General features: G+C 43.1%; 1 protein-coding gene across 1 annotated transcript in view; it reads left to right on the top strand.

Annotated features, from left to right (window-relative positions):
• LOC130117534 (F-actin-uncapping protein LRRC16A-like) overlaps window positions 1-15,310 on the top strand; it is a 145,471-nt gene that overhangs the window by 118,799 nt on the left and 11,362 nt on the right. The window contains 12 exon segments of the mRNA XM_056285636.1: window positions 8-106; window positions 367-495; window positions 1,230-1,361; window positions 1,893-2,068; window positions 2,278-2,365; window positions 3,503-3,643; window positions 9,319-9,385; window positions 9,620-9,846; window positions 10,212-10,321; window positions 10,590-10,853; window positions 11,142-11,361; window positions 15,234-15,270. Of these exon segments, the coding sequence (XP_056141611.1) occupies window positions 8-106; window positions 367-495; window positions 1,230-1,361; window positions 1,893-2,068; window positions 2,278-2,365; window positions 3,503-3,643; window positions 9,319-9,385; window positions 9,620-9,846; window positions 10,212-10,321; window positions 10,590-10,853; window positions 11,142-11,361; window positions 15,234-15,270 (1,690 nt within the window).

Below are 15,310 nucleotides of genomic sequence, written 5' to 3'. Positions count from 1 at the left end.
CTTACAGATTGAGAATTATCTATACAGGAACCATGAAACCAGGAAGTACCTTCAGGAACAAGCCTATCGGCTTCAACAGGGCATCGTCACCACCACAACACAACAGGTGTGTGTGTTTGTGTGCAAACACATAACAGAAATCACACACATGCAGGCATACACACAAATACACTAACAAAACAAACAAACACACATCGTCTTCCCTTTGTCATTTTCTCTTTTGAATTGTACATCAAAAGTGCTCAACCTAACCAGTAACTCCTCATAAGACTGCTACTGTTCCTGTGCACTTATCATCCATGCAAGGGAATAGGAATTTTTTGGGTCCGTTCTTTATTAACATTCCTTGTTATCGTTCTTGTGCAGATGATTGACAGGATTTGCGTGAAGGTGCAAGATCATCTGAACTCTCTGAGGAACTCTGAGAAAGACGCCATCTTGGAGGATGTCAAGTCAGCCGAGAATCTCATTATAGATGCCCGCAACTCTAAAACGGTGAGGAGGGACATACTTTATATACACGTGTCTTTATTTTAGACTAATAAAGTGCATTACAGTCTCTCAAAACAGTCATTCATCGTTTCCTTGAAAATTAACATTAAATTGCTACCAAGCGTTACTGAAATCAAAAAGATATGCATTGTGTCCAGGTAGTGTGGCGGTCTATTCCGTTGCCTACCAACACAGGGATCGGTGGTTCGAATTCCCGTGTTACCTCCGGCTTGGTTGGGCGTCCCTACAGACACAATTGGCCGTGTCTGCGGGTGGGAAGCCAAATGTGAGTATGTGTCCTGGTCGCTGCACTAGCGCCTCCTCTGGTCGGTCGGGGCACCTGTTCGGGGGGGGAAGGGGAACTGGGGGTAATAGCGTGATCCTCCCATGCGCTACGTCCCCCTGGTGAAACTCCTCACTGTCAGGTGAAAAAAGCAGCTGGTGACTCCACATGTATCAACAGAAGCATGTGGTAGTCTGCAGCCCTCCCCCGAATCAGCAGAGGGGGTGGAGCAGCGACTGCGACGGCTCAGAAGAGTCGGTGAATTGGCCAAGTACAATTGGGGAGAAAATCCCCCCCCCCCAAAAAAAGAAAAAGATATGCATCGATGGCTGCATGTAAATCAGTAAAAATCAGTGTAAATCAGTTACGTTGAATGAGTTATGTCATCTATGATTAGTTATAATGCCCATGTGCCACATTTTCTCTCATTCCTCTCTTCTCTTTGTGTCTGCAGCTCCTCCCTAACTTGTACCACCTTGGTGCAGCTTCCAGAGAGGAGGTGAACGGCTCCTCAGTGGGACCTATCCAGGGGAAGCTGGAGTCCATGGCTGGAGAAGTGGCTACTGTCATTGACCAACAACTACAGGTTGGCATTAGATTTCATAGTTCATTTAAAGTATCAATCTCGAAGATTGCGGTTGTGTTATTTCAAAACTAACTAGTTCGTCCACCACAACGCCAGAGCACAGAGCGTTTGTTCCACCTGTCCTCTCTGGTGGACCAGCCACTCACTGCTGGGTGGGTGACGGAAAACAAGACCTTTGTGATTTGGGGGGTTCTGTCAGGAATGTCGCCACAGACACACGTTCGTAATTTTCCACATTACTGCAAATGAAAAGTTTTTCATCAGTGGCCGATAGACTGAATCATCACTGGGTCACCTCATCTGGTGAAAGATTGGATGGATTCTTCCCCCTTTTTCTCCCCAATCTTATCCAGCCAATTACCCCACTTTTCCGAGTTTTTTTTAAACTTTTCAGAAAGGACAAATGTTTACAAATAGTTTATGAATGTGTTTTAGCTATGGCTCACATATATTGTACAGTTCACACAGGATATATGTTTCACTGTCTTGTCTCTCACACACACACACGTTTAACTGATCATTTTCTTCCAGGCTCTACTAGAATCTATGGTAGATGCAGCAGAGGACCTGTGTCCCCATGTGATGAAGAAGAGCAGTCTTCGTCAGGAGCTGATGAAGGCCTGTACGGCCAAGATGGTCGTGCCCCCAAGCTTTGTCACCAGAACTCTGCTGGAGCAGTCTGGGGTGGATATTGTTAACAAGATCAGGTGGGCTGGTGAGAGTTTTGGGATGCTGTTCGTTATATATACTTGTACAGTGTGTATTTGTGTGTGTGTGTGTGTGTGTGTGTGTGTTTATTAAAAGACAGTTATTTTCATCTTAAGTCACGTTTCAACTCCTCTCACGGTCTTTCCATACAACGCTGAGTTTTTCTCTTATCCTCCATGCCACTCCCTGCCCTCCTCCTCTCTCCTAGTGAGGTGAAGCTGAGTCTAGCATCCTTCCTCTCAGACCGTATTGTTGATGAGATCTTAGAGGCTCTTTCCAGCTCACAACATACTCTGGTAAGACAAGAATACGTCACAGAGTCTATCAGTACTTTTGTTTGTTCAGTGGTTACGCGGCGTCATGTTCATGTTTTCATGCATTTTCACACATATTAGTCATTTGACTGGTTGGTCAGCCATTTTGCTTAATTTATTAGGATCGTGTGGGCCTCGTTAGCCGATGACGCTAACTATCCAACCAGATAAACACTCCCAAGAAAACTCCACGGCAAGGGTATCGATTTTCATGACGTTCATTGAGAAACTAAGCACGATACAGACAGGGTATCAGAATTATGAAAACGGTATTAAACGATAAATATAGAACAGGTTACGGTAAGTAGGCAGATAGCATAGAGGTGCGGAGCTAGCCTAGCTTAGCCACATTGTGCTACGGCTACAGTAAAATAATACTTGGACATTCATTCGGATACAAATTATCCTGCTGGTTATATTAACATACATTGACAGATGAACTGTACTTACAGACGTTGCTTTAGCTAGCAGGATATAGAAGAACAGTGTTTAACTGAAGAGCTGATGTCGGTTTCTCCCAGCAATTAAACGAAGCAAGAAACGACCTTGTACACGAACTACCGCAGGGTGGTGCTACTACACAAGATAAACAACTTAAATACACCAAGCTACCTTTATAGGGGCAGAACAAGGATAGAGAAATAGCTAATAATTAATACTCAATCATACTTGACCGTTTTTATCTTTTTCTTAACGCCTTTTTGTTGACAAAACACTCAGGAAAGGTAAGCATCATCCTGATATTGCTTAGAGGCAACGTGATTGGTTAAAAAAATACATTTAAAGTCAAGTCCAATGTCAACAATGCTACTTTGAGCAATACCACTTGATTAGGTATCATGGAAAATGTTTAAAAGGTTAGCATTTTTCATAAAGAAAAATCTTAATTTAATGGCAAAGTTTTGTATTGTCATCTTGCCTTCCCTCAACACTTTTTCCTTTTCATCCCTCCACCCACCACTTTCTCCCCTGCCTTCATCTCCTCACCCGTACTCTGTTCTCCTACCAACTTACCTCCCTCCTATCTTCTTTTCCCTTTCCCACTTCTGTCCGTGTCTGATCTCCCATCAACTATGTCCCCTCTCCACCTTTTCTACACCTACACTTCCCCCCCACCAGGCAGACCACCTGGTGCGTCGAGGTCGTCCCCTGGTGCAGCAGGAGTCAGCGGATCTGGATGTCCCAGAGGAGAAGACTCCTAAACGAGCATCAACGGAGATACTGGAAGCAGAGAGACTGGAAGATTTGGAGTCATGCATGGTAGGGTTGGTGTGCGTGTGTGTGTGTGTGAGACATTTTTGAATGAAACAAAGGAAATGGTCTGCGATATTTGTCCACTAGCCTTGTGTTGTAGAAGATGACTTTGTTGTGGTGTGTATCCCAAGAGTGTGTCCAGAGGTTTGTAAATTTGTTAATATTTCCCTCTGCTGGGGAAGTAGTGTATGGCATTTTTAAAGGGCTTAAAACGAGGCGGTTGATAGGAAAAACCGTTTGCTCTTTCGCCCATTCATGGATGTATTAATGAAATGCAAGAGTCAGCCAATAATCTTGGGTGGTTGATACATCTGTCAGGCCCCAGAATGTCTACATGCAGTAGGAATAGTCTGGGGCCAAAGTAAAATATAATTTCCTTTGTTTTTATGTTTTATAATGTTTGACAGAAATGATGGATATACTTAAATTACTAAAGTCTTATAAAGAGGAAAAGGCTGGGGGGGGGGCGTCTGGGTAGCATAGTGGTCTATTCCAGCGTTTCTCAAACCTCTCCTGGAGGACCACTTGTCCTGCATGTTTTAGAGCTCTCCCTGCTCCAAACACAGCTGATTTAAATGATCAGTTTTGTTATTAGGCAGCTTCGGGAGCTCATAACGACTTGATCATTTGAATCAGCTGTGTTGGAGCAGGGAGAGATCTAAAACATGCAGGACAAGTGGTCCGCCAGGAGAGGTTTGAGAAACGCTGGTCTATTCCATTGCCAACCAATATGGGGATCATCAGTTTGAATCCCCTTATTGCCTCTGGCTTGGTCAGGCGTCCCTACAGACACAACTGGCCATGTCTGCGGGTGTGAAGCTGGATGTGGGTTTTGTGTCCTGGTTGCTGCACTAACGCCTCCTCTGGTTGGTTGGGGCACCTGTTTGGGGGGGAGGGGGAACTGGGGGGAATAGCATGAGCCTCCCACGTGCTGCGTCCCTTGGCGAAACTCCTCACTGTCAGGTGAAAAGAAGCAGATGGCGACACCGCATGTATAGAAGGAAGCATGTGGTAGTCTGGAGCCCTCCCTGGATCAGCAGAGGGGGTGGAGCAGCAACGAGCACTGCTCGAAAAATAGGGTAATTGGCCAAGTACAATTGGGGAGAAAAAGGGGACCCCCCCCCCAAAAAAGAAAGAAAAAGGCCTTTAAAATGGAAACAACAGCACAGTGTCAGGGAAAACGTTAACAATCGGGACACAACTTCTTTTTTTTTATCCCCCTTTTTCTCTCCAATTGTACCCGGCCAATTACCCCACTATTCTGAGCCATCTCGGTCGCTGCCCCATCCCCTCTGCCGATCTGGGGAGGGCTGCAGACTACCACATGCCTCTTCAGATACATGTGGAGTCTCCAGCCGCTTCTTTTCACCTGACCATGAGGAGTTTCACCAGGGGGGTTGTAGTGCATGGGAGGGTCATGCTATTTGCCCCAGTCCCCCCAAACAGGCGCTCCGACCGACCAGAGGAGGCGCTAGTGCAGTGACCAGGACATATACCCACATCGGGCTTCCGCAGACACAGCCAATTGTGTATGTAGGGAGGCCCAACCAAGCCGGAGGTAACACTGGGATTCAATCTGGCGATCCCCGTTTTGTTAGGCAATGGCGTAGCCCACCACGCTACCTGGACACCCAATGGGGACACAACTTGACAGTTAGTTGTGCCAGCACCCTCATTGACATGGCTGATGAGCACCGAGGGTTTGATGAACAGAAGTAAGAGATGACGAGAGAGAGCATAAAAATAAAGGTGTCGGTGCACACACACTGCCAGATACCATCAGGCTAACACAAACACAGCCATGCACACCATCAAAAATCCATACAGCACTTGTCAGCTGTGGTTGGGCTAGTTAAGTATGTTATTTATGTTTAGTATGTTGTTTCAAAGCAGCGATACAAAGGAGAAATCAGTTGTACTGATTAGACCGCAGACAGGTTCACCTGGCAAATGAGTAATCGTGGGTGTGTGTGTGGCTGACTGACTGAAGGGACTATAAGTGTGTAGGGTTTCGATATCATCTCACTCACTAGGTCTCTAACACAACTTTGTCTTTTCCAGCGTGTCTGTCTATTATTCACTCCTGAGCACAACATTTAAAAAGCCTCCCCATTTATCATAACTATAAGGTGTGTTTAATTTACCCATCCAGACATATGATGATTGCAGGTCCTCAAAGATGAAACCGTCACTTTGCGACGCAATCAGCTCAATCACGTGCTCCCTTTTTTATTTTAAAGCATTTTTGAAGCATAATCTGTTTCTATTTGCCCAGTTCAAAAATGTTTCTATCCAAAGGATGTACATTACAGTGTTCAGGGATGCACCACTGCCAGTGCTGCTGTTATTTGTGAGACCAGGCTAAATTTATAATACTTGTTAAAATTACCAAAAAAAAAAAAAAACAGATACACTGGGCCCCAAAAAGTTAAATATAAAGCCACCTGAACTTCTATTGTTTCCATAAATAGAGGAATATCTGATTTATCTGATTTCCCTAATGGGAATAAAATTGAATTGCGTCTAAGAGGTTGTTTCCATCCAACAACTCTTCCGATGCGTAATGTTCCTGTTCAATAAACTCCCCGGTGCTTAATGTAGCCCATAAATTCATGTTCATTAAAAGTGATGGATTACTGTGCAACAGCAGACTGTGCTCATAGTTAAAGCTTGGCTTTGATGAATTGGCAGTGTTCAGGGGTATCGATGCAACCCGTAAATTCGACTCCGATTTGTTTCTTATGATAAACGGTTGAGCCTTGTCAAAGCGGGCCACAGCCAACAGGAGGTTGCATGTTGTCTTTTCTGTTTCTGTCTGTCACTTCTTCTTTCTCCCGACTCTCGGCCTATCGTAGCCATAGCGCTTTCTTCTCCTTCTTAAACCCAAAGAAGAGTTCATTTTTTCAAGTGCTGTCATGGCTGTGTCTCTCATTCTTCCACTTTCTCTTCGTTAGGCCTTACTGTATGTTCTCTTTCTCTCTCTTCCGCCTTTTCCTCCGTTCCTTCTCTTTCAACCTTTGCTTCATGGAGACTCTGTGCTGCACAAGTGTAAGTAGCTGTGGACTGTCCCTGTGTTCTCTCATTTCTATCCACTTCCTTTCTCTTCCTTTTTCCTGCTCTTTCCTCGCCCCCACTGTGGCTGCCTGCTGTGTTGTTTTCTGCACAGCGCCTGTTTCATCAGTATGAAGAATATGCTGTGTGCATCTAATTTAGTTCCTGCAACACACTGAAACGTAGCATGCAAACATGAAGGTCACTCGTTTTAGGTAAAACTATAAATATGGGAGTATAGTAGATCCAGCTGTCTCTCTCTTCTGTTACTGTCTTTCCCCATATTTCTCATTTCTTTTCTTTCTCTCGTTCCATATTCAATGCTGTTGAATGTGCAAGTCATTGATTAAAACCACCGTTCCCTCTAATCACACTGCACCCTTCTAACCTTTATCCAGTGCATCACCACAACCTTTACAAATGCGTACCGCTTGAACTCAAAACATTTTGAAATATGATCACGTTTCTTGTATTCCAGTGCATGTCGCACTAAAATCAAGCACACCAGGTTTGTTTTAATTTCCACGACATGGTTGTCAATTGTCATGCCCCTGCTGTGAGACTCATGTACCTTTATTCTAATGCAGATTTTAAAATAGTGGTCCAAACTCCATGTTGTGCAGCTTGATTTCGGGAATCTGAGATCTCATTAATATGTGAAGAACTGATGCTGTACCATCTTGGTATTCTGTCAAGTGCCAATCAACGTCTTGCCACCTTCTGATTAATGGTGTGCCGACACAATAAAGTCTGAAAACGTTGACCTTGCACTGATTGTAAGATTAGCATGCAAGAAATGTCTCATTCCTCTTAAGAAAAGACATTACCTCCTTGCTTTGCCAGTTATGTGATCGACCAGTTAGCCAAAACAATAACTCCGTAGTCTTGCCCTTTTTGTCTGTAACCCAAGTTATACTTGAAAGCCATGAAAAATATTTTCCATCATGATAATTACTCATGTATAAGAAAGGATCGCTCGCTTGACTAGGTCATGATGTCATCTGATGTGAAGCCAAACGAACAGAAAGACAAATCCAACACTTGGCCAACGCCCTGGCATCGTTAGTCATCATGACTTCATACACTATGCATCATCTCATTACATCAAATTACTTTAAAAATCTAACTAAACTAAGATATATATACTGAAATATTTCACTCATGTTAATCTGGATTGAAACATTACATTCATAAAAGAATTGTGTCAGTGAAATCTGTTGAGGCTGAAATTCATTTTAGACCCCGTTCAAATCAGTGTGTGTTCTCTGAAGCTGTGTTTTCCTTCAACTTGTCTTCAACACAAATAAGGAAAATTAACCACTTTGTCGGTGATTTAAGACTTTTTTTGTGGGGGAACTGTAAACATTGCTTTAACCCACCTGCATTGGCCCTGTTAAAATTGAAATGCTGGGGCGTCTGGGTGGCATGGCGGTCTGTTCCATTGCCTATCAACACGAGGATCGCCGGTTCGGATCCCCATGATACCTCTGGCTTGATCGGGCGTCCCTACAGACACAATTGGCCATGTCTGCGGGTGGGAAGCCGGATGTGGGTATGTGTCCTGGTTGCTGCACTAGCGCCTCCTCTGGTCGGTCGGGGAGCCTGTTCGGGGGGGAGGGGGAACTGGTGGGAATAGCATGAGCCTCCCACGCACTACGCCCCCCTGGTGAAACCCCTCACTGTCAGGTGAAAAGCAGCGGCTGGCGACTCCACATGTATCGGAGGAGGCATGTGGTAGTCTGCAGCCCTCCCCAGATTGGCAGAGGGGGTGGAGCAGTGACCAGGACGGTTTGGAAGAGTGGGGTAATTGGTTGGGTTCAATTGGGGAGAAAAAGGGGGGGGGATCCCAAAAAAACAAAAAACAAATTTGAAATGCTGTTAAAACCAAACACGTTCATATCTTTATTATAATTAGCTGTCTTTGTCATTGAATATTCATTGACCACGGCAGCCAGTGAGTTTCCTTATGAACTTCTGTCACGCATGCTCAAACAGCTTAACGGAGATATTACCTCATTACTTTCCCAGCTGAAACCTCAGAGTTTATTGACTGTAACGGGTTTACTGTATCATTTTATGTAAGTCGGAGAGCTTAATCTCTTCAACTTGCTAATACTTTGGACTTTGACAGCATGTGGGAAAGCTGGATTCTGTTAAGATGCACCTGCAACTGATAAATATGCTCTTGTAAAGGAACAAGCAGACCTTTGACAGAATCCCTGAAAACGGAGATCCAGCCATTATAGACTATCTAAATCGGGCAGTTTTTGTCAAAGATTGCTGGCTCTTTATCCCTTTCCCTATCTTCCCCTCCGTGTGTGTGCGCGTGTGTATAAATGCATATCTACTTGCCAAGCTAGTAAACAGATTGCACGTGTGTCTTTACTCTAAATTGAATAGTGATGGTAACACTGAAGGGTTGTATTCAAAACAAGAAGACTCCTTCCCATCGGGTAGTAATAGGTTGTATGGTCATTATTACAATGTGGTTTCTTCAAGCTTAAGTATTTTCATATTTATTGTGTATTTATGTATATTCTATTGTTGATGGTGCAATACTAAATTTCCCCTCGACGATCAACAAACTATATCCAATATCTCCTCAGTTTTAGTCTGCTCCTTTTCTTCAGATGACTCCTAAATCCAAGAGAAAGAGCATCCACAGCCGAATGCTAAGGCCCGTGTCCCGTGCCTTTGGTGAGAATCACTTGTTTTATTTTATTCATGGTATTTTTTGAAGTACTAGTATTGATCTGTATGCTGTTATTTTAGTGGCATTGCAACAAGATAATAATCGTGTTGAATTTGGTAAGAGTGTTGAGCCGATGCTGCACATTTAATGCAACTTGGATGGATCAAGTCAAAGGTGATCCAGAGGCATGAACCTTCAACATCTAATCGCAACTATTTGATTGATTCCCATGTTCATAGAGATGGAATTTGACTTGGACAAGGCCCTGGAGGATGTCCCTATCCATTTAGAGGACACACCTCCTTCATCTCAAACTCCTCCAACTCCATCTCAGGCCCTGCCAAAGTCAGAGAGGCATCCATCAGGAGCGATGGGGGAGCTGCCGTCTGAGGAAGGCAAAAAGTTGCATCACTTCACCAAACTACGACCCCGCAGGAACAAGAAAACACAGTCCAGCAAAATACCTGTGAGGAGCTTTAGCATGTAGAAAGCGTTGCAAAGCACTTGACCATTAGTGAAAACATTAGCTAAACAAGGAGCAAAACTCAAAAGTGTACCTTAACTAGCATGAGGGAGGTTGGTGTGTTTAATGATGTTGGTCTTTGTTAAGATTTCTTCAGTTCTCACGTTGTGTTCAATTGTTTTCTACTGAAGATTTGGTTTTGTTTCTGCAAATAGAATACTTGAAATTAGATTTTTTTTCTTTACATGTGATCAAAGCCTGCTATGTACTATAACAGTTTACATGCATAAAAATAGCACATCAAAAAATACCGTTATAGAGACAGCGTCGCATTTTCCACTGACATATTCCTTCCTTTGCTTTCTCAGCAAATCAGCAGTGCGCCGTCTCAAGATGGAGTGCAGAACGGCCTTATGGGAAGAGTAGATGAGGGTGTAGATGAGTTTTTCTCAAAGAAGGTCACAAAGATGGATGCCAAGTAAGAGTTATAATTTGTTTTGTTTCCTTTTTTAAATTTTTTTGAGAGAGAGGATACTTATAGCATAAATACTATAAACTTAATATTTTGATTTTGTTTTCTTTGGTAAAGTTATGTTCTGTAATTTATTAGTTATGAACCCCCTGTTTGGGCTGTATTCCTGTAGTCGTTCATCATCAACATAATTCTTAATTGACTGAATCAACCTCCCATTGTCCCCTCCACTCTTCTTTCTGTACCTTTTCTTGGGGTCTCCCTCTCCTTTCAGACGTCCATCTCTTAAGAGCTCCGATTCTCAGGATGGAGAAAAGAAGAAGAGTAAGGGGGGATTCCTCAACCTGATCAAGTCACGTTCCTCGAGATCTGATAAGGATAAAGATAAATCAGACAAGTCGGAAAAGGGCCAGGGCCCACCTACATCCTCAGGCTCATCCTCGATCTCTGTAGCCTCAGTCCCAGCCTCCACCATCCACGAGGAGCCCTCCTCACCAAAGGTGGTAGTAAAGAGCCCAGGGCCAGAGCTGAAGTCCAGGTATGGCTGATCAGGTTGTTTAGTCGGTTGGTTTCACCGCACACCAACTGTTCATTCATTCATTTTCAGAACGTATTAAATAAAGTAAACCTGCTCTCTTTCAAGCACATTTATCCTTTATAAACAGTGCTAAAAAAGAATGTGGGCAATAGAATAGTCCAGTGAAGGCAGTCAATTCCATTATATATACATATACCCAATCAGACTAGCTGAAGTGCACATAAGACCCCATTTAATGGAAAGTCACACATTGTGTAATCTGTCCGTAAATATCTCTTGTCTCTCCAGGGAGTCCAGAGATGCATCCAGTCGTTCACAGCCTACAGACTACAGTAGCAGTTCAGACCGGTCAGAGGAGCTGAGGACCCCAGACTCCATGGATGAGCCCTGGGAAGGTTTGGATGGCAGGGGGAGCCCCCAGGGGGGCAGGCGATACCCTGGGGTCCAAGTGATGGGCAGCGGTCTCTTAGCAGAGATGAAGGCCAAGCAGGAGAGGAGAGCACACAAGGTGAGGTTGTTGTTTGGTTTAACCTGTTTTGGTTGACTTTACTGAACAGAACACCATGGAGAATGACAAGAACAATTAGGAGTAGCAAGCCCGGATGACATGCAACAAAGGTCACGTGGCACATTTTCAACCCATAATATTGTATGGAGTCTGTAGTCTGCCTTGGCTTAATGACACCACCAGAGCCCTGAGGAGGGAGTGCAGAATATCTGAACAAAAGTGGAAGAATGACAAGCTTCAAATTTCTTTCGAAATTTTAACAAAAAAAAAAAAGTGGTTAAGGCTGCGAGACTAAAATACTTTTCTGACCTAATTTCCAACAACTCTCATTTTATTCAGTACCATAAATTCTGTCATCTGCCCCACCCCTATTAACAGCTTAGATATGTCCCCTGCTAAGTGTGAATAATTTGTAAAAATTTTCATTCGTTCTTAGTTGTCTCACTGGTCTGGTCAGTTCTTCTAAATTGGACTGCTTTTAATTTTTCACACTACCCACCCTTACAAAGATCATTTCCGTCATGAAACCTACAACCTGCCCCCATAACATTGTCCCTACTGCCCTCCTGAAGGATGTCTTTGACATAGCCGGGCCCAGCATCCCCTCCATTATCAGCAGATCCCTGGCCACTGGTACCATTCCAACCTGTTTCAAGTGCGCAGTGGTCCAGCTCCTCCTGAAAAAACCCCAACTTAGACCTTACCTTATCTAGTAACTACAGACCTATTTCTACACTTCCTTTCCTGCCCACCTACACCAAAATATCATCTTGGAAAGGTTTCAGTCAGGTTTTAAGGCTTGCATCCTAATTATCATCTACCCTCCTTCTTCCTCCAGGTGGTTAATTTCCACAAACACAAAGAGAAAGGAGAGGAAGGGTCTTTTTTTATTCCCCTGTCAACAGGTTTGGGTCAGATTACTTTGAAATGTAGTCAGTTTCTAAATACAAGTTACATGGACATTTTTGTAATTAGTAAAACTATCCATTGGATTACAATTTATTTTAATCTAATCTGAATACTTCTGGATTACTTCAAAATCAAACATTGAAAATATTGCGCTTTATACTAAAAAAAAATGGACACAGACAAAAATTTGAGTTCCACAAATATTTTTTTCTCTTTAAACATCTCAAAACATTTTCAATGCAAATAAAATGTATTTTGCATTTTCAGCATTTACAGTTGATCAAATCTTTACATTTAAGGGTGGAGGAAAGTGCACACAGGTGGACTATATCTTATGTAGAAGGCACAATCTGAAAGGGAATGGAGACTGCAAAGTGGTGGTGACGGGAGAAGGTAGCTAGGCAGCATCGGGTGGTGGTCTGTAGGATGACTTTGGCGATCAAGAAGAGGAAGCGAGTGAAGGATGAAATGGTTGAAGTTGGAGAAGGAAGGAGTTGAATAGGCACTGGGTGGTAGTGAAGAATTGCCGGATTGCTAGGAAACTACTGCAGAAACAGTGAGGGAGACAGCTAGGAAGGTACTTGGTGTGTCATCTGGAAAGAGGAAGACAAGGAGACTTGGTGGTGGAATGAGGAAGTACAGGAAAGTATACAGATGAAGAGGTTGGCAAAGAATAAGTGGGATAGTCAGAGAGATGAAGAAAGTAGACAGGAGTACAAGGAGATGTGGCAAAGGAAAAGGTGTATGGTGAGTTGTATGAGAGATGGACATTAAGGAAGTAGAAAAGGACTTGTACTGATTGGCTAGAAAGAGGGACCAAGCTGGGAAGGATGTGCAGCAGATTAGGGCGATGAAGGATAGAGATGGAAATGTCAATCACAATCTTGGAAAGTGAGAGGATGCCTGAGGAGTGGAGAAGTAGTATACTGGTACCGATTTCCAAGAATAAGAGTGATGTGCAGAGCTGTAGTAACTGAAGAGGTATAAAGAGTAATAGAAGCTAGGTTAAGAGGAGAGGTGATGATTAGCGAGCAGCAGTATTATTTCATGCCACAAAAGAGCACCACAGATGTGATGTTTGCTTTGAGAATGTTGATGGAGAAGTATAGAGAAGGCCAGAAGGAGTTACATTGTGTCTTTGTGGATTTAGAGAACGCATATGACAGGATGCCGAGAGAGGAGGTGTGGTATTGTATGAGGAAGTCGGGAGTGGCAGAGTGGAGAGATGTTGGGTATATTGGGAGAAGGACGATGAAGATGGAGCTGCCAGGAAAGAGGAAGGCCAAATAGAAGGTTTATGAATGTGGTGAGGGAGGACATGCAGGTGGCTGGCGTGACAGAGGAAGTTGCAGAGGACAGGAAGAGATGGAAACAGATGATCCGCTGTGGCGACCCCTAATGGGAGCAGCCGAAAGTAGTAGTAGTAGACTGCTGATCAAATCAAATTACTCTTACAAAAACACTACTGGCATGAACTACAGGTATACTCTGTGTATTCTACAGCATGTGGGATGCTGTTTCTTTTTTGTAACCTTTTGTTGCTGCTGCTTTTTAATCAAAGGCCACATGGAAGACTTTGCTCTTGTAATGCAAAAGGAGCACTTAACTCAAAATATTCATCTTCCATTTTCAATGTAAATAAAAAATAAAAACTCCATTATCCATAAATATTCATTAAAAGAAAAAGAAACACATGATATTGCTAGAAATAGATGCTGTTTTGGAGGGACTGCTGCTGTCTGACCCTTCCATCTTGACCCAGCACCGGCTGCTGGCACAAAGTGGAGCACTTGTGTTAAGAAACCCCATATGTCAGACACGCTTTTCATGAGAACATAGAGCATTGGTTATCATGAAAAAAAGTTTCATATTTTAAAGACTTAATCAAAAATGAAATCAAGTAATCATTGATAGTGTAACTATAATTCACATATTTTTTTAATGTAATCTGGGTTGATTACAGTTACTTGTTTTTTGTAATCTGATTATGTAATCCCAATTACCTGTAATCCATTACTACCAGACCCCATTTGTTTACTTCCTGTAGTTCTGCCCAGCGGTAGTCATCCCTCACAACACAACACATGTGATTCAAGGGGGATGATTGAGGGAAGAAACGCTTAATCACCAGGGGCTCATAAGGGCAATTTGTGTGTGAGATGTTAAGTCTCTTCTCTGCATGTGCACCTGCGTGTGTATGTCTGTGTGCTGATGACTGGCAGGCTGATATGTATGCTCTCTGTATTAACAATAGGTCAGTAGTATTGTATGATTCATTCTGCAGTGCTGCACATTATGGTGTTTACCGTGTGTGTATGTGTGGATGCAGTAAGAGGTTTATGGTGTTTGCAGCAATGGGCTTCTTCTGACCTTGCGTCAGTGGGCATAAAGCTTTTCCTCCCATCTGGTCGGCTGGGCAAGCTGCCAGGTGTGTGTGTATGAAAGACATACTGTAGCTAGATAGAGGGAGCTCTGGATAGGGTTAAAGGACCAGGGTGCATGGGCTTTGCACAACGGTTTTATTATACGAAAGTGCCCCCCTCTGTTTAAATGTTGACTTGCAGCACACAGTCGCCGTCATATCTGCACCCTCACATAAAAACCTTTCATCTCCATAAATCAATAACAGACTTAGTCTCAGACAGACGTAAAGGCAATTAAATTGCATAGATTTCATGACATGAAGTGAGAAAGGGAATCCAGAAGGGGGTGGATAAGACAATTTAGGCATGGATTGTGCCGAATGGGGTACAACCCAAGATGGAAATATAAGAATGTATTCACAAGATTTATTATACAGTGGTTCCCTGTACCCTTGCTTTATTAAGGTAAATAAGACTTTTCAGTTTATTAAAAGAAAACATAACTACTTGACAGCTGAATTCGGCCAAATCTTATTCATTTTTAAGACTGTGGACCATTTTTCCTTTCTGTATAAATAACATATTTCTGTCTGTCTTCAGTCTTCCAGTCCTGACAGACCTGACAGCAATGCAACAGGTAAGCTTGAATTTTCTTTCAATTTAATCACCAAAGGTAG

Source organism: Lampris incognitus, chromosome 9, assembly GCF_029633865.1.
Source record: "Lampris incognitus isolate fLamInc1 chromosome 9, fLamInc1.hap2, whole genome shotgun sequence".
Classification (NCBI taxonomy): domain Eukaryota; kingdom Metazoa; phylum Chordata; class Actinopteri; order Lampriformes; family Lampridae; genus Lampris; species Lampris incognitus.
Note: the sequence above shows the minus strand (reverse complement) of the source record. Positions and strands in the feature narration are given on the sequence as shown.